Genomic DNA, 24,755 nt, shown 5'->3' with positions numbered 1-24,755 from the left:
TACTATTTTAACATGTAGACCAGTTACTTTAACAAACAAAACAAAAATATCACTTACAGCACCTTTAAAATATCAAGGAATGAGGAAGGGAAACAGGAAGCAGAGGAAGGGAAACAGGAAGCAGAGGCCACATGGTGTAATCAAACATTTTAATACTCCTGTGTCGTTTATTTTTGTACTCAGTCGCTTGAAACAACTAGTTAGAAAATAATCAAGTCTAAAAATATGGTACAAAACGTGGACAGAGCCGTACTTGGGATATAGAAGTGAACAACAGTGAAAACACCTCTGACGTCCACACGATGAAAAGCTGAAAAGCAATGCGTCCCCCTCCCCCCCTCAGAGCTGGAAGCGCCAGCACAGGTGTCCCGGTCGGTCCATGTTCTCCCCCCAGTCCCCCTCAGAGCTGGAAGCGCCAGCACAGGTGTCCCGGTCGGTCCATGTTCTCCCCCCAGTCCCCCTCAGAGCTGGAAGCGCCAGCACAGGTGGCCCAGTCGGTCCATGTTCTGCCCCCCGTCCCCCTCAGAGCTGGAAGCGCCAGCACAGGTGGCCCAGGCGGTCCATGTTCTTGTGCAGCACGCTGTGGATGGGCGCCACGTAGCGTGCCACGTCGCCGTCGCGCGAGAAGTCGCGGCAGAACACACCCGTCTCGGCGCAGAACACAAACTTCTGGGGCGCGGGGGCCGTTGCCGCGCACGTACTCCCAGACGGCCAGCAGCAGCAGGCGCACCTCGAAGGGCGTGAGGCAGGCGAAGGCCTCGTGCACGTTGGCCAGCACCGGCGGCAGCAGCTGGCCCTCGCCCATGCAGGACACCAGGAGGCAGGAGGCCCGCAGGTGCCAGGGCGAGTCCAGCGCCGAGGGCTCCCGCGACGCCTCCCAGTGGGCCAGCAGCGTGGCCAGCAGCCCCCGCAGCAGCGCGGAGCAGCGGCAGAGGGCGGGGCGCCCGGCGGCCACCACGTGCAGCAGCGGGAACAGCAGCGGGTGCGCCTCGAAGCAGCGGCGGATGTGGATGTCGCGCTCCACCGTGGTGCGCGCATGCTCCTCCGGCGGCCACAGCAGCTCCCCGTTGGCCACCTCGGGGCACACGTTCTCCACCAGCGCCACCGCCACCACCTGGGCCGCCTCGGCGCTGATGACGGGGGGCGGGGGGGGGCCCGGCGTCGGGGTCGGAGGAGGTCGGGGGTCGGGAGCCGCCGGAGGAGGAGGCAGAGGTGGCGCTGCAGCACTGGACCATCACGGCCATGAGCGTCTGGACGTTCTGAGAGGGGGGGAGGGGGGGGGGGGGGGAGAGGGGGGGGAGAGACGAAGAGAGAGAGAGAGGGGGGAAGAGAGAGAGAGAGGGGGGGGGGGAGAGAGAGGGGGGGGGAGAGACGAAGAGAGAGAGAGAGGGGGGAAGAGAGAGAGAGGGGGGGGGGGGGAGAGGGGGGGAGAGAGAGGGGGGGGGGGAGAGAGACGAAGAGAGAGAGAAACAGAGAGAGAGAGAGAGAGAGAAAGAGAGAGGGAGAGAGACAGAGCGAGAGAGAGAGCGAGAGAGGAGAGAGAAAAAGAGAGGGGGGTAGAGAGAAGTAGAGAAAGGGGGAGGTAGAGATAGACAGACAGAGGGAGAGAGAGAGAGAGGTGGGGGGGGGAGAGAAACAGAGAGATGATGATGAAGACCATATTAGTTATTAGGTGTATTTATTTACACACATTCCTGAAGAGAAATCATGAATCATGAATATAGGTTTACTATATTGAAATAATACGTCTACTGGTCTGGTTGACTCAAAAACCTTTTTGCCGGTTTCAACAAGTTCAATTATTGACTTTTTAAGACCTTTTTTTAACACCACTAAGAGCAAAGTTTAATACCAATTTCACGACCATACTAGTAGCAACAACAAAAACACAGACCTGGCGACCGCCGCACGTTGGCAGTTTAAATGATCGGGCGTTCCAGACAAGCGCTCGGCAGACGCGGCAGCCCCGCAAACATCTCATATATTCAATATTATTCAATCTCCCGACAAAACTTTATACCTTATGCAAATTCAATTCTATGCCTTTTTAATACCTTTTAAGGCCTTCAATTAAGAATTATGAATGTAAGACTTTTTAAAAGAGTGATTTCTAGCGGCTAAGTGGCGCAGTGGGCAAGGCGCTCGCCACTAGTGCAGGAGATGCTGGGTTCGAGCCCAGCTCTCGGCATTGCTACCAGCTTGGCTGGTCGTTCATACTAACACAATTGGCAGTGTTAGGGGTGGGAAAGCTGGCGGGGTGGGTCCTGGTCGTTGTAAACAGCGACTCCTACAGTTTGGTCGGGGCGCCTGCTCAGCGAGGAAAGGATCTAAGGGGGGTAGTGTGACCTTCCACACGTTACACTCTCTCAGTGAGAGTCCGCGCTGCCAGGTGAAAAGAAGCGGTTGATTGGCTACACATGTGTCGGAGGAAGCATGTGATAGTCTCCGCTCTCCCAGACCGACCGTAGGGGGTAGAGTGCGCAGCGACCAGGAAGGGGATTGGGAATTGGCATAACGACTAACATTGGGATGGGAGAAAAACTGAGGAAAAAGGAGGGAAAAATAAAAAAAAATAAAAATAAAAGTGATTTCTAAATGAAAAATAAACTCATTGGAACTTTCTCGACTCATCGTGAATCGTTTTTTTACTCCAAAGATGTTTTACAGACAAGAAATGCAGCAAATATAATTAAGAACTTGCATACCTGGCCTGCTGTGTCTAGAGTTAGTCTGTAAGGAGGAGCTCAGTCCATCACCTGCAGAACACCTGCTGTGTCTAGAGTTAGTCTTTGGGGAGCTCAGTCCATCACCTGCAGAACACCTGCTGTGTCTACAGTTAGTCTGTAAGGAGCTCAGTCCATCATCACCTACAGAACACCTGCTGTGTCTACAGTTAGTCTGTAAGGAGCTCAGTCTATCACCTGCAGAACACCTGCTGTGTCTAGAGTTAGTTAGACAAGTTTTGTGCTCTGTACACAGGCATCGACAAATCCCTCCTCCGCCGCCTACAACTGTGGCAGAACGTGTTAGTCTGTAAGGAGCTCAGTCCATCACCTGCAGAACACCTGCTGTGTCTAGAGTTAGTCTGTAAGGAGCTCAGTCTATCAGCTACAGAACACCTGCTGTGTCTAGAGTTAGTCTGTAAGGAGCTCAGTCCATCACCTGCAGACCACCTGCTGTGTCTAGAGTTAGTCTGTAAGGAGCTCAGTCTATCAGAACACCTGCTGTGTCTAGAGTTAGTCTGTAAGGAGCTCAGTCCATAACCCTCACCTGGATGACCCCTGCTGGGTGTAATAACCCTCACCTGGATGACCCCTGCTGGGTGTAATAACCCTCACCTGGATGACCCCTGCTGGGTGTAATAACCCTCACCTGGATGTAATAACCCTCACCTGGATGACCCCTGCTGGGTGTAATAACCCTCACCTGGATGACCCCTGCTGGGTGTAATAACCCTCACCTGGATGACCCCTGCTGGGTGTAATAACCCTCACCTGGATGTAATAACCCTCACCTGGATGACCCCTGCTGGGTGTAATAACCCTCACCTGGATGACCCCTGCTGGGTGTAATAACCCCAGGGATTAAAGCAAAAAAAAATCTCCTGACTGAACTTTTTTTCGGGCCAAATCATATTCTTATTTTAACCTCCACTGTATTTTTTTTTAATAGCGTTAGCGTTTTAAGGGAGCCTACTTGTAGAGCCTACTGTCCTGACTGTGACTATAGACCCTACTGTTGTGGTTGTTGTGCCAGGCAGGGAGGCTGTGTGCTGGAGAGCGTGAATGCAAGTCTTGTGGCTAGCTTCTGATTGATGGCGAGCTAGCACCCTTTCCCATTACTTTGAACCGTGAACTAAACGGCTTGTTATCATACAAACAAGGGACTAAACACGTTTAGCAATTATGCCACAACAACAATGGACAGTCTCCTCCCCACCGTTTGTATATATTTTTTACCACCCACCCACCCCCTCCTAATGTACAGTCTCCTCCTCATCATATGTATATATTTACTGTTAGGATCTCTGGGTAACAGTACTGTATATTTGCATATCGTATATGTGACAAATGTAACAGTACTATATACCTGTAAGTCATGTATGTCCCTATGTCATAAATGTCATGATGTCATGTATGTTGTGTATGTCATAAATGTCACTATGAATTGAAAATGAGGGACCCTGATGATGTAAACAAGACAAACATCTTTCTCTGGTCTGTATCCCCTTAACAATTGTGTGTATTGCTACTGGATTTACCAGATCCAGAGTGAATGAATGAATGAAAACTTTATTTAATACACGAGACCCTCTTCTTGGGACCAAGTAAGGTTTCGTCGATAATCCAATGTACAGTTACCCCCCCCCACCCCGCCTACCCAACCACCTCCAATGTACAGTCCCCCCACCCCACCTACCCAACCTCCTCCAATGTACAGTTTCTTCGTCAAATGTATATACTCTCTTTTTTAGACTATTTTTGTATCACAAACAATACTGTATTTGTAAATCTGGTATGTCATAAATGTATAGATGTAGCAGTATTGTCTATCTGTATGTCATGTGTGTCATATATGTTATGATGAATTGAAAATGGGGGACCCTGATATAAACAAGACGAAAGTATTTCTCTGGTCTGCATCCCCTTAACAATTGTGTGTATTGAGCTTTATACAACGGCATGCAAATTTCTCGATTCTGATTGGCCATTCACACGTCTTTATTGGTAACAATCCACGGTCCTGGGCTCAGGACCCGCCCACAACCAAATCACATAACCCTCCCCGGCTCACTCCGGGAGAAAACAGGATCGCGGAGAACAAATGGTTATGTTGAAAGCACCATAACGACTAAATATGAAGCGATTCTGTCAAGGGGAATGTGTTAGTATTTTAAACAATGTTGGATGATGTAATTGATGGGTCTTGACTCAATCTAGAACAAAAGAAAAATCGCGGATTGATTGATAGATTAATTGATTGATTTAAATTTCTTCCTTCCTACTTTCCGACTGCAGCGTTCTCTCTCACACTGTCCGACGCTGGCGTACCCACAAACACACACATACACACACACACACACACACACACACACACACACACATACACACACACGCACACACACACTGTGACACACACACACACACACACACACACACACACACACACACACGCACACACACACACACACACTCCTGTCTGCAACAGCGGGGGAGTCAGACTGAGAGAGAAGCAGCGCTGTTTTAAGTGAGCATGGTCTATTGAATTGATTGATTGGTTGATTGCTAATTTTATTACTGTACCCCTGGTTTCCAACTGGTTAAGTTTAGGCTAAAAGAAATAAATAAAAAAATAGGGCGAAGAAAACGTTTTTTTCCTATAGGGCAAAGAAAACGTTTTAATAAATTTTCAATCAATCATTCCAATAATACACAGTTGGATGTGTTAGTTGGTTGGATGCACTTCAAGCTGCTTCCACATGAGGCAACTTCTCTCAATCATTCCAATAATACACAGTTGGATGTGTTAGTTTGGTTGGATGCACTTCAAGCTGCTTCCACATGGAGTTGTGGGAACTACTTTTTCTGGCGGATGGTTTTTTCAATAAATCTTCGATTAATGTGTGTTTATTGTATAGAAATAAGGTTGGATGAATCTGGCAGTTGTATAAAAGCTTTACACCACGTGCAGTCGTGATTTGTGACCAATAAACCATGCCTAGGGGGGTCTAACGACCCTCGGCTGCGCCTCGGGCCTAACAACCACCCCTAGGCATGGTTTATTGGTCACAAACCACTCCTGCGTGTGATGTAATGCTTAAGTACTGTATTGTACCCATTCTGCAATCTGCTAATAAAATGTTCAATCAATCAATCAATATTTAACAGATTGCAGAATGGGTACAATACAGTATGGCTCAATACACACAATTGTTAAGGGGATGCAGACCAGAGAAAGACGTTTGTCTCGTTTACATCATCAGGGTCCCCCATTTTCAATTCATAGTGACATTTATGACATACATGACATTGACATCATGACATTTATGGCATAGGGACATACATGACATACAGGAATATAGTAATGTTACATTTGTGACATATACCGTATATAGCCTAGTACTATTCTTACTATATTAAACTTTGGATTCATCTTTTGTGGTGGCTCAACATTATTCACACGGAACTATGTGTTGGGGATAATGGTTCCGCACGGACCATATTGTTTGTTACATTGCTGTCGGCAAACTCGCTCAGAGTGTCAACATAGTGTTGACATTGAGTTGATGTTAGCTGCTAGCTGGCTACCCGAATCCACAACAGCAAGGCAGCCAACCGTACAAAATACAGTCTCAGCCAATCACATGGATTTGTACAGTTACTTAGCTCCACTCCATTGCGAATTAAGTTAGCCAGCCAGGACAGCCCGTATTAGCAAGCTACAGTTGCTAGGTAGCTAACGTTAGCCACCCGAAGATCGGTAGCTAGCTAACGTTAGCCACAGCTTCAAAAACGAATTTCAATTATGTTATGAGCTATCAGCTAGCCAGCTAGATAACGTTAGACAACGTGTCGTGTAGTAAACTAAAGTGAATAGTTTACTGGGCCATTGTTTAATGCTTCAGTGGTGTTAAAAGAGGACCTGCACGCTTGCTATCTTCGGTGCAAATGATACGGGTCTGTGACAAGACGGGTCTGTGAGGGGGAGGGCACTGCGAGCAGCGTGTGTGTGCGTCAAGCTCACGTTTGATTGGTTAGAATGGTCAAAACGCCCCTTTTCATGATATTCGACGCCTCTGATTGGCTAAATGTTGTTACAATCTGTATGCATCTACAAATCATATTATACCAGGTAGCCAATTCCGTAAGACTCCAAATCAAATTGACAAAAAAATAAAATAAAAGACTGAAATCCGTCTGGAGACGGAACGCTTTAATGCATGCCTCACCTGGATGACCCCTGCTGGGTGTAATAACCCTCACCTGGATGACCCCTGCTGGGTGTAATAACCCTCACCTGGATGACCCCTGCTGGGTGTAATAATAACCCTCACCTGGATGACCCCTGCTGGGTGTAATAACGCTCCCCTGGATGACCCCTGCTGGGTGTAATAACCCTCACCTGGATGACCCCTGCTGGGTGTAATAACCCTCACCTGGATGACCCCTGCTGGGTGTAATAATAACCCTCACCTGGATGACCCCCGCCGGGTCGGTCAGCGGCCTGGTGGTCCTGACCTTCAGCCCCTTCCCGATGACCCCGGCGTGGAACACGGACCACACGCTGCCCGAGAAGTTGACGGTGGTGCCGAAGCGGCAGTTGATGTCCAGCAGCGAGGCGCCGAGGTCGGGCGTCTGGGACGGCGCCACCAGGGGGTCGCCCGCCATGTCGGCCAGCCGGCCCCCGAACAGGTGGGCGTTGCCCCGGTGCAGCGCGCCCTCCACCAGCTGCTGCAGCACCGCCTTCAGGCCCAGCGAGGAGCCGGCGGCCAGGCGCGACAGCAGCAGCGCCGAGCAGCTCACCGCCTCGCCCGCCCGCTGGCTGCCCCCCCCGCCGTCCCCCGCCTCCCCGCGCCGCCGCAGCGCCAGGAAGAAGTGGGCGACGGCCACGCGGGCCAGCAGCAGGAGGTGCGCGGGGGAGGGGGCGCGCGGCAGCGGGCTGCAGGAGAGGAGGCGGGCGGCGGCGTGCGACACGGCCGCGTCGCCGTGCAGCAGCAGCGGGCAGAAGTCGTGGAGGTGCGCAGACACGGCCGCGCCCACCTGCAGCGCCATGGAGGACTGGGCCCCCCCCCGCCCGCCCCCCCGCTGCTCCTCGTCGCGGCTCTGCACGGCCGCCGCCAGGTTGAGCAGCAGCGTGCGGAGCGTGCGCGGCGCCGGGGTGTGCGTGTGGATCTGGGCCACCAGGCGCCCGATGGCGGCCGGCACCAGGCCCGGCAGGCAGGCGGACAGCGGGGTGTGCAGCTGCCAGGCCAGCGCCAGCTCCTCCGGGTTGCGGGCCTGCGTCAGCAGCTGGCAGAGGGCCTCCGTGGCCACGCTGGGGCCGCCGTACACCGACAGCAGGCAGAGCAGCTGGTGGAGCCACAGGTGGCGCTTCCTCTCCAGCCGCAGCGTCTCGGCGCACAGCTCGCCCACGTGGCTCTGCAGCTCCTCCAGGAAGGGCACCACGCGCTGCGCCTGGGGGGAGGGGGGGCATCGTTAGGGTGGGCATCGACACTACTACTCTTTATCGATACTGCTTAACGGTTCAGTACTTTATCGATGCTGCTTAACGGTTCAGTACTTTATCGATGCTGCTTAACGGTTCAGTACTTTATCGATGCTGCTTAACGGTTCGGTACTTTATCGATGCTGCTTAACGGTTCGGTACATCGATGCTGCTTAACGGTTCAGTACTTTATCGATGCTGCTTAACGGTTCAGTACTTTATCGATGCTGCTTAACGGTTCAGTACTTTATCGATGCTGCTTAACGGTTCAGTACTTTATCGATGCTGCTTAACGGTTCAGTACTTTATCGATGCTGCTTAACGGTTCAGTACTTTATCGATACTCTTATCGGTTCTTTTAGATTATTATTATTTAAAAAAAAAGTATACATTTATTATTTGAACGGCTTAAGGCTATATCTGTACTTGATGTTTGTTTGTTGTGTTGCATACTTGAAATAAACTTCAATCAAACCCCCCCCCCCCCTCTTAAAAACTAAAACCTGTGTTTAACCTGGCCGCCTATAGCTTATTCCCAGCCGAAGAGTGCTGCCGAGTGCTTCCACGTTTTCCCTGATTGGCTGCGACACGCCCCGCGGCAGCCGCAGAGCGGAGCGGCAGAGCTTGCGGCATTATGTAGCCGTAATCCCCGATGTGTTTCATTCGACGCTTAGCTCAACTGGCAGCGCTGCGGTCCGTTGGTGACAAGTTCGAATCCCTTCAATTTTTTTTTTTTTTTTTAACATGCATTCTTTCGCCGGTTAAGTTTAGGCATGTGAACTTAAGGTTAAGGTTAAGGTTAGGCATTGTTTCGGAGTTGGTTAAGGTTAGAAGGGTTAAGTTTAGGCGCTGTTAAGGAGCTGGTTAAGGTTAGAGTTTGTCTTAGAGAATGGCAATAGAATGCAGCCTATTTCCGCGCTGCAGCTCTCGCGCTGCCGTGGTCACATGGGCGTCGTGGCCAATCAGAGAAAACGTGGAAGCACGCGACGCACTCTTCCGCTGGGAATAAGCTACACGCAACCTGGCCATCTATAAAACATCATGCTAAAACTGTGAAACAAAATGTCCCACTCCCCTAAAGAAAGAAATACATAGCGCAAACATGACTCGGTTATCCAATAGTGCTGCTGCTTTTTATTTTGTTAAAATCTTTTAGTTAATATAAGACTAAAAGACGGAGACTTCCGGTTTGGAGATGTGTGGGTAGTCGACCGTTGAAAGAGCTCCCGGTCAAACAACATCGAAAGGAGGAAGTAAAACGGTCTAAAAGGGTCTAAAACAAAATAAAAAGTGATAACTCAAAGATATAAGAGAAAAGGAAGGATGACCACGAGAAAGAGCGAGAGAAAGAGGACCCCGGAGGACGTACAAACACCGGAGGAAAGATCGCGACACGAGGAAATGGCGGAAGAGATAAATCAGGCGAGCGTGACGCAGGTGGGCAGAGGCGTGGAGAACGTGGAGCCCGCCTGGGTAGCGAAGATACAAGCGACCATGATAGCCAGCGTAAAAGAACTACGGGCTGAACTACGGGCTGAACTACGGGCTGAACTACAGGCTAACGCAAAAGCTATCCAAGCTATACAGAATAGCATACAAACCAACACGCAGAACATACAAGCTGGCGCGTTGACTAGCCAACAGGCTAACGAGACAGCTAATCAAGAGTTAAAAAATAGCATACAAGCCGCTAACGCAATGGCTAACCAGGCGAGCACGCAGAATATCCAAAGCAGCATCGGTGGACTGAGGGAAGAGTTGATGAGGGGACAGGACGAGCTCAGAGGGGAAATGGAGAAAGGACTCGAGGCAATGGATGGAAAAATACAGGAACAAGAGAAAGACATAAAGATGTTGGAAGAAAGGACGGCTGAAACGGAAGAATGGAATACAGAAATACATGATATTCTAAAGGCGACGCTCGAACAACAGAACACGTTGAGAGAAAAGTTAATGGACTTGGAGGGGAGGTCGAGGAGAAACAACATACGGATATGGGGACTGAAAGAGGGGATGGAAGGAGACTCGATGATCAAATATGTGGACAGCCTAAATCGAAGAGAATTGAAGATGACAGCCCTCGACAAGACAGGGATTCAAAGAGCGCACAGGACGCTGGCGCCGAAGCCGAGGTGGGACAAGCCACAGAGAGCAGTTATAGTCAACTTCTTGGAATTCGAGGTGAAAGAGAACATTCTTAGAGCAGCCTGGCAGAAGAGGGTGGAGGTGGAGGGAAAGAGAGTAACCTTCGACCATGATTATGCAACGGAGGTGGTGGTAAAAAAACTCTGAAGGAAGGAGGAATCAGATTTCAATCGCCAATGACCATGCTGAAGGTTCATTGGAAGGAAGGCGTAAAGGTGTACGGCGATGTGCAAGAGGCAGGGAGGGACATGAACCAGAGAGGATGGAAGGTGCCGGGAGGAGGAGACGAGAGACCGACGCTACTGCAGAGGTTGGAGAAGGCGAGGAGATGGACCAGGGTCGGCGGGGGACGAGGAGGAGACGAGGAGAACGGGAAGGTGAAGGGGATCTGAATCGATTCCAAGCAGATCAACTGAGAAGGAGGACGCAAAGACACGGAGAAGGGGGGCAGAGAGGAGACGAGAGGGGACACGGTGATCCAAGGGAGGATACGTACAATACAGGTTAAAACCTGTTCCACCCCACGGGGACGGTACCGACCCCTTTTTGACATTATTATCATATATTAATATTTTTACGAGTGATGCAATAAATTAACGTTTTTAAAATCAAACGTTTTCAAGTATTATTATCACTACTATGTCACAAATACATGTAGAATGTAAAACGTTAGGTTGGCAATAGTTTAGCAATAGGTTAAAAGTGAGTTTATATCATTTTAAGTTTTAATTTTTCACTCGCGTTTTTGACGCGGAAGCGGAAATGGAAATGTTGAACCATGGGAATTGTAGTTTTTTTGCGGCCATTTTGAAGAGCGACTCGCCAGCTATCTGCCAGCGTCGGAATTTCTCAAAACTACACTTCCTGTGGTCCGCTATGGTCGTTCAAAGTTCGGCGTTCTGAATGAATCATATCAATAATTGTTATGATTCGCGATAATAAGCTACAAAAGGTAACGTTTTTGACAAATATTGAAACGCAGTCAGTTTCTCCACACTATTGTAATCATGTAGGAATAATTAGATCTGAAATTAGTTACAAAATGATTACACTGTGGGAGAAATAAAAAAGTACAGTCGATTACATTAAATATCTGTATATGTTATTATGCATGCCTGGTGATACTATATCCAAATTGAACTCGGCCATTTGAAAGATACTATATGTATATATATATAAATGTGCGAATTGGCTATAATAAGGTAATGTATAAGCATATATTCTATATTCTATAATAATATTTCAAATTGCATTGGTCCGGATGGGAGAATTCAGTACTGTATATACAAAACCTTCAATTTTATCATCTTCCCTTTATTAATTTCCTTAGATCTTTTGTACACATGACCTCAAGAGGGTACTGAATTAGCTCAGTGGCAGTTTTTTAAGTTTGGTCATTATTATCATGGTTTTATTCACTGTCAAAGATGAAAAGAAAAATCATAATTCATATTTTCCTTTGTTTCATCAGAATTTAAGCAAGCCTAGTAATAGACACAATATTTCTGACACTGAGAATACATTCATTGAGGTCCATAGATGTTCCTAGATACCAAGAATATGCAAATAGCCCTTGTAGAAGTGGAGCAATATTCCATTTACCTAGGTATACATTTTATGCAGATTTCACCTGGGGTGGAACAGGTTAATGTATACACGAGAAGGACTGATGCAATGAGAAGATGGTAAAGTACATACGAGATCATTCAACCAAAAATTAGAAAGAAGGGCATGGAGATTCAAGACACATTAGACTGATATATACATATGACGCACACAATACAAGAAAGTGAAAACATGAAAAAGACTTATGCAGGAAGAAGATGATCACAGGAAGGAATTCAAGGGGAAGACAAATACTAGATTAAGATACTAATAGTGGCAGCCAAAAAAGCTTTAACTAAACTGTGGTACAGGGTAGAAGCGCCGACGAAAGACCAATGGATAGAGTTGGTAGAGGGGATACAGGAAATTGAGAGAATCACACATCTGCTGAGGCTGCAAGAAGAGAAGTTTGAATGGAAATGGGAAAAGTGGGAAGAATACAGGAGGGGAAGGAACGACATCACAGAGGTTTGAAAAGGATACAGGGAAATGATGAAAAATGTAAATAAAGGATGCAAATATAGAATGGACCGAAGGACCCATGCCACACTTTTTCTTTTCTCATTTTTGTATTTTTGTATATCTGTTTTATTTCTATTTCTTGTTGATAAGTCTTTATAATTTTGTATGTGGAAATGTATTGTCTATGTATGTTGTTGAAAAAATGAAAATAAAATAAAAGACTAAAAGACTACAATGACTACAACGATTTCATTTTCACGATTTCGTTCGATGGCACAAGCTTCGAACATAAAAAAAAACCGAAGTTAAAAAAAATTTATAAAAAAATCCAACGTTTATTTTTTCAATTTTTTTTTTACTTCGATTTTTGTGTGTGTGTGTGTGTGTGTGTGTGTGTGTGTGTGTGTGTGTGTGTGTGTGTGTGTGTGTGTGTGTGTGTGTGTGTGTGTGTGTGTGTGTGTGTGTGTGTGTGTGTGTGTGTGTGTGTGTGTGTGTGTGTGTGTGTGTGTGTGTGTGTGTGTGTGTGTGTGCGCGCGCGCATGGGGCCATTGGGTGGGGCCGGGGGACAAATACACTGGGGGAAAGTAACCCAGCTCAGCACTGCCCAAATTATATCATCACTATTGCCTGTTTGAAGGATATCATCCTCAAACACATTATACACCTACATGCCTTGGAGAATTCCACACATAAGAAAGAAAGATACTGGGATGAATAAACAAAATAGGAAATAAAATGTAGAAATGCATGCAATACATCAATAAATATGAATCTCCATATATGAAATAGAACATTTAGATGAGGTGCTACTGAGATGTTTTGGTGAGTTCTTTGTTTTTTTAGGCGTGGTGGGGGGGGGGGGGCTCCCTACCTGGGCGGAGGCGTGGTGGGGGGGGGGGGCTCCCTACCTGGGCGGAGGCGTGGTGGGGGGGGGGGGCTCCCTACCTGGGCGGAGGCGTGGTGGGGGCCTCCCTCCCCGTCAGACCGGTTGTACACCAGCTTGTGGAGGTGCAGCAGCAGCGTCTGCAGCAGCCGGTCGCAGGCCTCTCGCACGCCCTCGTGGGGGGAGGAGGGGGGGCCCGAGGTGATGACGGAGGCCGGCGTGGCCGTGTCGGCCAGGAAGCGGAGGACCCGGGCGCCGCCCGCCGGGCTCTGGCTGATGAGGTGCACGGCCAGGCCCAGCATGTGGTCCAGCTCGTCCCGGGGCAGAGCCCCCAGCGAGGCCTGCAGCTGGAGCAGGACGGGGGGCCGCAGCAGCTCCACCAGCTCCGCAGACACGGCGCCCAGCAGGGCGGGGGACAGCGCCGCCAGCTGGAGGAGGAAGGGCACGGCGGCCTGACGCAGCTGGGGGGAGCTCTCCCAGGAGGAGGAGGAGGAGGAGGAGGAGGAGGAGGAGGAGAGGGAGGGGGACAGCGGGCCGGCGGGGGGGGGGCTCAGGCTCTCCTGGAACATGCGCAGCAGCTCCCGGCGGATGCTGTCCGAGTGGTGCGCCGCCAGGTGGCCCAGGATGCCCACCACCGAGCCGATCTTCGGCACCCGGCTGCCCGCGTCCGTCGTGCCCTCCTTGGAGCCGTGCGCGCGGAAGTCCTTCAGGCCGCACGCCAGCACGCGGCTGATGATGGTGCCGGGGAAGGCGGAGCCGATGTGCGCCACCACCCAGTCGAAGTGGGGCGCGTGGCGCACCGAGGTGTCCAGCAGGGCGTCCACGCAGGCGTCGGGGCACCATGCCAGCATGGCGGCCAGGCACTGGGAGTAGGCCTCCATGAGGGAGCGCGTGGCGGCGCAGGACATCCACAGCTGCAGCAGCTCGTTGAGGCTGGAGGCGTGCGGCGCGGCCCGGCGCCCGGCGTGCTTACTGCTCAGCTGACCCAGCAGGTCCACGGCCCAGGAGGACACCAGGGGGGCCCAGGCACGGGGGCTGAGGGCGATGAAGTCCGAGAGCACGCCGTGCACCTCCTGGGGGGGGGGGGGACACGGGGACACACACAGGCACAGTCACGATACTGGAACTTCGATACGATACCTTGAAAAGTATCGATATTCGATACCATTTTCGATACCACGGGGGGAAAAGATTCAATCTTAACACTTTGGGTGCCGGGAACCGTGTTTAGACGTCATTGCTGGCCATGCTCAAGTTGCCGAAGACGCTTTACAGCGTCTTTAATATCAATATTTCAAAAATCTGCGATCGGATTCATATGTCCCCTCCGCTGGCCTGAGATCCACCAGCAGGACCCACTGAGCTCTCTGGCGGTTCAGGAGCGCCATCTGGTGGCCGATCGGCGCAACTGCTTAACAGGATGTGCCATAGAGGTTGTGCTGGACTCCGTATTACTTCCGGGCACTCGCTATAGGTCCCGGGACTCTGGCTCGTCACGCTACACAGTGATCGATTGCCAATAACTCGATAAACAACATGATTTGGACGTATATACCATTATACAAGCTGGAGATGGACCGGGTAAATCGCCATCCCATAATGATAGAATTTCTACTCGACGATGATCGCCCAACGGCGCGCGGAGACTGGGGTGAGTTTCAGCGTGTAACGTTACCGTCTTCGATACTAACTGCTATTATCAACATTTGACCCACATTAGATGATTGGTATAACGCTGCCCACGGAATTATAAACGCCCCCTCGCCCATCCGGTCAACATCAGATGACGTGTAGTAACTTCTAGAAGTACGTCTAGTTGGAATTTTTTATATCGCGCTGATTGCCATCAAACTGTATTTCATCATCAATATAATGCATTTGGGGCTATATATCACGTTCTGGAGAAAGCTGCAGAAAGAGATGAAAACATACTTATACATTAGACCATACTTTACTATGAATATGTGAATGAAAAAGTTTAACGTTGCTACACAATGAACAATACATATAGGACTTTGAATGGGCCCTAATAATGGCAATGTAGCAATATAATTTAAAAAGTTATAGCCCTGCAAAGAAGGGGACTTTCTCCATAGACAAATAGAGCTGGCAATCTATGGTATATCATGAATTTAACCTTAGGCAGCCAAAGTGTTAAAATGTTAATTTTTTTTATTATTATTTTTTTTTAATACATTTTGCGTTTGTTGCTGGTTGATGATTCTCCTCAGCTTCTCTCTGGTACTATAAGAGAAGATAAATATAACACTTTTAAAACCCTTTGTTTATCTTTAGATCACACATTTAAAAAGAACTGCTCGTCTCACTTCAATCATTTTTATTGCAGAACATGGTATTTTCTCTCAAGCAGACGGACGTCAACACTGTAATCTGTGTTGCATGTACCTGACAAACTGAACTGTTATTACAGTCATATTCCAACTTAACTGAATGCACACATGTGTGTGTGGACTACTGTACTATTACAGGTATTGAAATGAACAATGCAACTTCCTTATACAATTTTTTTTTATGAATAATTAAATATCTATATATCGGGAAATGAGTATTGAAACCGTTTTAAATATTCAGAATCGATATATATCGATTTTTCGATATTTTTGACAACACTAACACACACACACACACGCTGCAATCACTTTAAACAAAATGTCGCACAACGTTGTTTATCCCCTTTTTTCACAATAATTGACCTCAAATAATCAATAGCAAGCTATTGATAACAAGCTCCAACGCTACCTGCAAGGTAGTGAGAACTTCTACCTATAGACTGAACTAATAGATGAACAACTTAATAACTCAATATTCCCAGGTTGTACCAGGATACAGATGGTTGGTTCTAAATATTGCCTAAGTGATGTGGATAATAAAGAACCCAAGGGAGCACCAATTTTTCTGTTTTGCTTTTATAATTATCACTCATTTTAAGTCTGTTGGGATTTTTTTTTATACTTTTTTTTAAAGTTATATCTCGTCATTATTATTATTATTATTATTATTATTATTATTATTATTATTATTATTATTATTATTATTATTATTATTATTATTATTATTATTATTATTATTATTATTATTATTATTATTATTATTGATGTCAATGTTATTTGTGTTCGGCCATAAAAAAAGAAATTGAAAAAAATAATTTGATTTGATTTTTATTTGTCTCGAACATAGAAACATAAAACAAGTTTAAAAAACAAAAAGGTAAATAGTCAAAGACTATTTCCATAAAATAAGTGTTCGAGAAGGAACTGGGGGAAGCAAACAAAATAAAAATAAAAACGTATCAAGCCCTGCCCCTTCCTTACAATATTTGACATTATAATTTAATAAAAATAAAAATAATATAACAATGAAAAATAAAATGTCCCTCTAAAATTATAAACACTCTGTCTAGCCATGATTTTTTCTTTTTTATGTTGCATGGTAACAGTGTTTCCCACAGGATTTTCAGAGAACTTTTTTGTTGTTGTACATTTTAAATGTTAAATGCATCAGTCTGGTGCACTTTGAGAGCAAAATAAAGAGGCTAGATCTATGATGAACTTTGTGCTCAAAACACTAAATCGACTAGACTAGTGCCTCCCAATCCTCTCCTCGAAGCACCCCAGCCGTTCAATGTATTTGTTAAATTCCACCACCAGCACACACCTGATTCAACTTAACTAGCCCTTTATTAGTTGAATCAAGGTGTGCTGGTGGTGGAATTTAACAAATGCATGGAACGGCTGGGGTGTCTCGAGGAGAGGATTGGGAAGCACTGGACTAGAGCAGACATTTGAGCCATCAAAGAAATTAAGCAAAAGTGGTTACCTGTGTTGAACTGGTTTATTTTTTAGGAAAAAAATATATATAGTGGATTACTATTACGACTACTACCACTGCCAATACTACTGATACATCCCTATTGGCAAACTTTATATTTAAAAAAAATAGTAAAAAATAAAAAATAAAAACATTTTTAATAAAAAGAAATGTGTTCATTATACAACTGTGGCAGGACTAATTAGACTGTGGCATCTATATCCTCTGGTAGATTTAGATTAATGCACCTATATCCTCTGGTAGATTTATTTAGATTAATGCACCTATATCCTCTGGTAGATATAGATTAATGCACCTATATCCTCTGGTAGATTTAGATTAATGCACCTATATCCTCTGGTAGATTTATTTAGATTAATGCACCTATATCCTCTGGTAGATTTAGATTAATGCACCTATATCCTCTGGTAGATTTATTTAGATTAATGCACATATATCCTCTGGTAGATTTATTTAGATTAATGCACCATTATCCTCTGGTAGATTTATTTAGATTAATGCAGCTATATCCTCTGGTAGATTTAGATTAATGCACCTATATCCTCTGGTAGATTTATTTAGATTAATGCACCTATATCCTCTGGTAGATTTATTTAGATTAATGCATCTATATCCTCTGGTAGATATAGATTAATGCACCTATATCCTCTGGTAGATTTAGATTAATGCAAATGCACCTATATCCTCTGGTAGATTTAGATGAATGCACCTATAACCTCTGGTAGATTTAGATTAATGCACCTATAACCTCTGGTAGATTTAGATTAATGCACCTATATCCTCTGGTAGATTTATTTAGCTGAATGCACCTATATCCTCTGGTAGATTTAGATTAATGCACCTATATCCTCTGGTAGATTTATTTAGATTAATGCATTAATGCACCTATATAAAACTCTGAATCTGAATATGAATATCCTCTGGTAGATTTAGATTAATGCACCTATAACCTCTGGTAGATATAGATTAATGCACCTATAACCTCTGGTAGATATACAATAGATTAATGCACCTATAACCTCCGGTAGATATAGATTAATGCACCTATATCCTCTGGTAGATATAGATTAATGCACCTATAACCTCTGGTAGATATAGATTAATGCACCTATAACCTCTGTAGATATAGATTAATGCACCTATAACCTCTGGTAGATATAGATTAATGCACCTATAACCTCTGGTAGATATAGATTAATGCACCTATATCCTCTGGTAGATATAGATTAATGCACCTATATCCTCTGGTAGATTTAGATTAATGCACCTATAACCTCTGGTAGATATAGATTAATGCACCTATAACCTCTGGTAGATATAGATTAATGCACCTATAACCTCTGGTAGATATAGATTAATGCACCTATAACCTCTGGTAGATATAGATTAATGCACCTATAACTCTGGTAGATATAGATTAATGCACCTATATCCTCTGGTAGATTTAGATTAATGCACCTATAACCTCTGGTAGATATAGATTAATGCACCTATAACCTCTGGTAGATATAGATTAATGCACCTATAACCTCTGGTAGATATAGATTAATGCACCTATAACCTGGCCTGTGAGGTGAGTGTGAGGCTGTAACACTAAAGATGGAGCCTGAGAACTGGAGTGTGAGGGGCTGTAACACTAAAGATGGAGCCTGAGAACTGGAGTGTGAGGGGCTGTAACACTAAAGATGGCGGCAACGACAAAGAATGGCTGCAAAATAAACATACATCTGTTGTTTAAATATATATATATATATTTTTATATTTTTGGGACTTGTAGTTTTTGAACGATTTAGCAGCGGAGAGAAAAAAGCACGACACAGGCTGTAATCTACACTGACGTACACCACGGTGCGAGTCATTGATTTTTTCCCGGTTCGCACACACATATTATTATTAGGGGCAAATGAGAGTGATATGGTGGCACTGTAGAGCCCCGAGTATGAAACATGTCATCGTGATATTATATCGTGATAACATGTTTGACCACGTCTCCCCCAGCAGCCCGTCCCCGCCCCTCTCCCCCTCCCTCCCTCCCTCTCTCCCCCTCCCTCTCTCTCTCTCCCCTCCTCCTCTCCCTCCTCCCCTCCCTCCCCTCCCTCTCCTCCCCTCCCTCCCTCCCTCTCTCTCCCCCTCCCTCTCTCTCCTCCCTCCCTCTCCCCCTCCTCCTCCCCCTCTCCTCCCTCTCCCCCCTCCCTCCCTCTCCTCCCCCTCCCTCTCTCTCTCTCCCTCCCTCTCCCCCTCTCTCCCCCTCCCCTCCCTCTCCTCCCCTCCCTCTCTCCCTCTCTCTCCCCCTCCCTCCCCTCTCTCTCTCTCTCTCCCCTCCCTCCCTCTCTCTCTCTCCCCCCCTCCCCCCCCCCCCCCCCCACCTGGATGATGTCCTCCCTCTCCCCCCCCCCCCCCCCCCACCTGGATGATGTCCTCCCTCTCCCTCTCTCCCCCCCCCACCTGGATGATGTCCTCCCTCTCCTCTCTCCCCCCCCCACCTGGATGATGTCCTCCCCTCTCCCTCTCTCCCCCCCCCACCTGGATGATGTCCCCCTCCCCCCCTCTCCCTCTCTCCCCCCCCACCTGGATGATGTCCCCCTCCCCCCCTCTCCCCCCCCCACCTCCCTCTCTCCCCCCCTCCCTCTCTCCCCCCCCCCCCTCCCTCTCTCCCCCCCCCCCACCTGGATGATGTCCTCCAGGCTGGAGGCCGCGGCCCCGCTGTCCCCCCTCCATCTCCAGGTGGTGCAGGGAAGGCGTCGACGTGCTCGTCGTAGACGCCGCGCAGGTGCTCCAGGACGGCGGCGCGGCAGGCGGGCACGGAGCGCAGGAGGCGCACGGCACAGCGGGCATGCTCCCGCACGCTGAGCTTACGGCCCTGGGCGGCGTCCACGCCACTGATGAACGACTTGATCTCCTGGGACAGCTCCTGGGAGCTGGAGGGGGGGGAGGGGGGGGAGGGAGGGGAGGGGAGAGGGAGGGAGGGGAGAGGGAGGGGGAGGGGAGGGAGAGAGGGGGGGGGGAGAGAGAGGGGGGGGGGAGAGGGGGAGTGAAAACATAGTTAACACTTTGAGTGCCACTCACGAGATATCTCGGATTTTTTTTCTTTTTAGCCATCTGAAAAATTATTGCATCACCCGAGCCTACCCGAGTATGCAAAGCGGCAACGCGGAAAACCGAACAGCGTTGTAGAAGGCATACACGCGTCCCGGTTAACTCTCCAGCAGGGGCTGTCAAATGTTTTCTGAAAACTTAAAAAACGTTTGTTTTTTGAATATGTAATATGTACTTATTTGTAACACGCACAACTATTTTCGTAAATATATGACTTATTGTTATAACATAACGTACAATATGTACCTTTTTCCTGTGGTCGATTAGTAGGCTACTTTATTTACATATTCTAAGCGAGATCGGGCTGGTGTGAATTAATGAATGAATGAAAACTTTTATTAACAGATTGCAGAATGGGTACAATACAGTACGGCTCAATACACACAATTGTTAAGGGGATGCAGACCAGAGAAAGACTTTTGTCTTGTTTACATCAGAGTCCCCCATTTTCAATTCATCATAAGTGGTGTGTGTGTGAAAGAGAGAGGGGTGTAAAGTAAAGTTATGTTATCAGACATTATTATTACAGCTAATCAACTCTTCGTGTAAGGCAATTTGTAAATACAGTGACAATAAACGACAAAAAAATCTATGTTGATACAGTTAATTTCCAACACTTGGGTAACTAAGTTACAACGAAATGATAATAATTAAATTAACCCTTTCACTACCACACGACAGAAGGTTAACCCTTTACTATCAACAACAGCTGGTTAACCCTTTCACTGCCACATGACAGCAGGCCTGTACGCTGCGACGAGATCGTCGCAAATTGCCCCCTAATTTGGCCGGTGCGAATGAAAAATTATATCTACTCGCAAGCTTGCGAATAGTGATTTCACCCCTTCATTCGCATTTCACTACACTAACATTAGCCTACAACCAGGGCTGTACAGGCGACATAATGTTGCGGTTGTAATTTCATTAGACAGACCAGCGCGGACATTTAATAACATGCAATTTAATTGACACGAGCAATGGGCTAACGTTAGCTGGTGGTCCCGAGTGAAGCAGGGACGGCGGAAAAGTGAGGAAAGGGGGTGGGTTATATTGACAAGTGACAACGCTTGACAACAGAAGTTTAAACATAACTTCATATTTATTAGTTATTCGTTTCTGTACTGTATATCATCCACTTTCCATCTCCGTGTTAGACTCTTCCTGTTTACATTCGAGTGTGACGTCATCACCTACGGCAGCTTAGACGATCAAAACGCGAACCTAGAACAAAACCCGGGGGGGGGGGGCTGGCTCTCTTGTGCGTTCTCGCCCCCTCTCTCTCTCTCGCTCTCTCTCTACATTCAATGATTTAAAGTAGCCAAACGTTACAGACAGTATAAATACTAACTGGATAGTTGATAAACATTTAATTTCATTATCTGAAATATTCTAAAATCATTAAGTCTGCTATAAGCCATTATCCCTTTGTGTGTAATTATTATTTTCTCACAGTAGTATATATATATATATATATATATATATTATATATATATATATATATATATATATATATATATGGTGTGTGTGTGTGTGTGTGTTTGGCTAAAGTGGATAGAAAACACAGTACTGTGCAAAAAAAGGGCACCCAAGAGTTTTTATATAAATAGTCTTAGATGTAAATAAATTTTTTTATTAGTGTGTCAGTAGACTACTCTTAGTACATTTTATTATTTTTTAAAGCATCTTCATGGTTTAATAATGCAAACATATGTTGCAGGGACTTATTATAATCATCATATTGGCGTGACTGTATGCATCAAAGGGTTAAATCAAGCATTTTAAGTGCTTTAGGAAATGTCAAAATATTGCGATATATATTGTGTATCGTGATATGGCCAAAAAATATCGCAATATCATTTAGAGGCCATATCGCCCAGCCCTACTATAATGGTAAAATAGTTATTTAAAAATTTGCCCCTAAAAAATATTCTTTGCCCCTAAATTTCTCATTTAGGGGCAAGTGTGCCCCTAGTGAAAAAGCTTAGCGTACAGCCCTGGACAGGTTAACCCTTTCACTGCGACAATACACATAAGGTTAACCCTTTCACTGCGACAACACGACAGGTTAACCCTTTCACTGCAACAACACACAGGTTAACCCTTTTCACTGCCATACGACAGAAGGTTAACCCTTTCACTGCCACAACACACAGAAGGTTAACCCTTTCACTGTGACAATACACAGAAGGTAACCTTTCACTGCCACAACACACAGAAGGTTAACCCTTTCACTGTGACAACACACAGATGGTTAACCCTTTCACTGCCACAATACAGAAGGTTAACCCTTTCACTGCGACAACACACAGAAGGTTAACCCTTTCACTGCCACACGACAGAAGGTTAAACCTTTACTATCACACAACCGGCGACCACCGTCGGTTGTGTGATAGTAACGGGTTAACCTTCTGTCATGTGGCAGTGAAAGGGTTAAATTCAATTAAATTATATACATACATACATTTGGACACATGGTGTTTACAAGTGTAATAACTGTGACATCAGTAACTGTTACTCACCTCAGGGCAGTGTGTGTGTGTTGTGTGTGTGTCACCTACAAATGTCCTAACCTAGTTGTACAGTAAATGACCAAGTAAGGCTTTGTCAGTATTCCAATGTACAGGGTAAAATGTGTGTGTGTCCCCTACCCAACCCCCCCCCCCCCCCGCACCTCCAATGTACAGCCCTCACCCACCCACCCACCCAACCTCCTCCAATGTACAGTTTCTATGCCAAATGTATATACACTCTTTTTCTGGACACTTTTGTATCACAAACAGTACTGTATTTGCAAATCTGATATGTCATAAATGTATAGATGTAGCAGTACTGTCTATCTGTATGTCATGTATGTCATATATGTCCTGATGAATTGAAAATGGGGGACCCTGATGTAAACAAGACGAAAGTCTTTCTCAGGTCTGCATCCCCTTAACAATTGTGTGTATTGAGCTGTACTGTACTGTACCCATTCTGCAATCTGTTAATAAACTTTTCAATCAATCAATCAATCAATCAATCAATCAATCAATCAATCAATCAAACCTCAGTTTGTGTGTGTATGTGTGTACTCACCTCAGGGCAGTGTGTGTGTGTTTGTGTGTGTGTGTACTCACCTCAGTGTGTGTGTGTGTACTCACTTCAGTGTGTGTGTGTGTGTGTTGTGTGTGTGTGTACTCACCTCAGTGGGTGGGTGTGTGTGTGTGTGTACTCACCTCAGTGGGTGGGTGTGTGTGTGTGTGTACTCACCTCAGTGGGTGGGTGTGTGTGTGCGCGTGTGCGTGTACATGTACTCACCTCAGTGTGTTTGGAGTCTGCATCGCTTTCAGCGGATTCCCGTCAAAAACGACAGACATCGCTTGGTCTTTCAACATCTATACGCTCTCATTAAAACTATTCCGTGGTTCTGGGTATTATTATGTCTCCAAAAACGCTGCGGGATAAGTAATAAGTAATTATTATCAGCGTTTATATATAATATTTTCTTTCAATGTATCTGAACAAAATAATCAAAAGGGCGCTGCTCCGGAGGCGGAAGTTCTCTCTTCTTCACGGTCGTTGAACAGGAAGCCGACGCGGCGGACTTCTCTCTTGTCACTTGCGCGCCATCTACTGGCGGTGGGTGGAAGACATCATGTAATACATGTGGAGACTGGTGCTGTTTGAGCATTTAATAAAAACTAAATTATTATGATATAATTACAGATAGCATGCTGTAAACAATGTAATAATAAAAGCTAACAATAATGGGTCGAATCGACTAAACACAACGCAGATAAGATCGAAAATTGAAAATGGGGGACCCTGATGTAAACAAGACAAAAGTCTTTCTCTGGTCTGCATCCCCTTAACAATTGTATGTATTGAGCTGTACTGTACTGTACCCATTCTGCAATCTGTTAATAAAGTTTTCATTCATTCATTCATTCATCACACTGGCTACACCTGCATGGTTGGGCTCAAGGGATTCAATGGCAAATAGTTTAATAGTTAATATCACTAGTATAATATAATTCAGTAGAAGCCAACAACAAGTTATTTGGTAGAAGAAAACACAAGATAATCTATTAATAATAATAATAATAAGTCTGTCTGTCTGTCTGTCTGTCTGTCTGTCTGTCTGTCTGTCTGTCTGTCTGTCTGTCTGTCTGTCTGTCTGTGTGTGTCTCTCTCTCCCTCTCTCCCTCTCTCTCTCTCTCTCTCTCTCTCTCTCTCTCTCTCTCTCTCTCTCTCTCTCTCTCTCTCTCTCTCTCTCTCTCTCTCTCTCTCTCTCTCTTTATAAGCAAGTCACCTGTATCCTGTTTACCCTACTAGTGACCTCCCTGTGACCTCTGATTGAGCTCTCAGTAGGTCTGTCAACATTGGCCAAACATTTTGTTTGGATATCCGTATTCATTAGAATTTCAAATATTGAATAACATTTTTTTTAGGGCTGTCAAAGTTAATGGTTTAACTTTGGAGATTAATGTAAATGATTTAAAGCATTAAAATAAATTAATCTAGATTAATC

At 46.1% G+C, this 24,755-nt stretch overlaps 1 protein-coding gene across 1 annotated transcript; it reads right to left on the bottom strand.

The window, feature by feature from the left end:
* Positions 1 to 442: 442 nt before the first annotated feature.
* ints5 (integrator complex subunit 5) lies at positions 443 to 23,768 on the bottom strand. Its single transcript, XM_084331719.1, is given in 9 exon segments — positions 443 to 681; positions 683 to 1,157; positions 1,159 to 1,259; positions 7,194 to 8,174; positions 13,363 to 14,373; positions 19,816 to 19,858; positions 19,860 to 19,882; positions 19,884 to 20,067; positions 23,543 to 23,768. Coding segments are annotated over 9 exon segments (3,054 nt in total). The 5' UTR covers positions 23,620 to 23,768; the 3' UTR covers positions 443 to 522.
* Positions 23,769 to 24,755: the final 987 nt, after the last annotated feature.

The sequence above is a fragment of the Notolepis coatsorum genome, assembly GCF_963971535.1.
Source record: "Notolepis coatsorum genome assembly, chromosome: 16".
Taxonomy (NCBI): Eukaryota; Metazoa; Chordata; class Actinopteri; order Aulopiformes; family Paralepididae; genus Notolepis; species Notolepis coatsorum.
The sequence above is the reverse complement of the archived record's forward strand: the minus strand, read 5'-3'. Positions and strand labels throughout refer to the sequence as shown.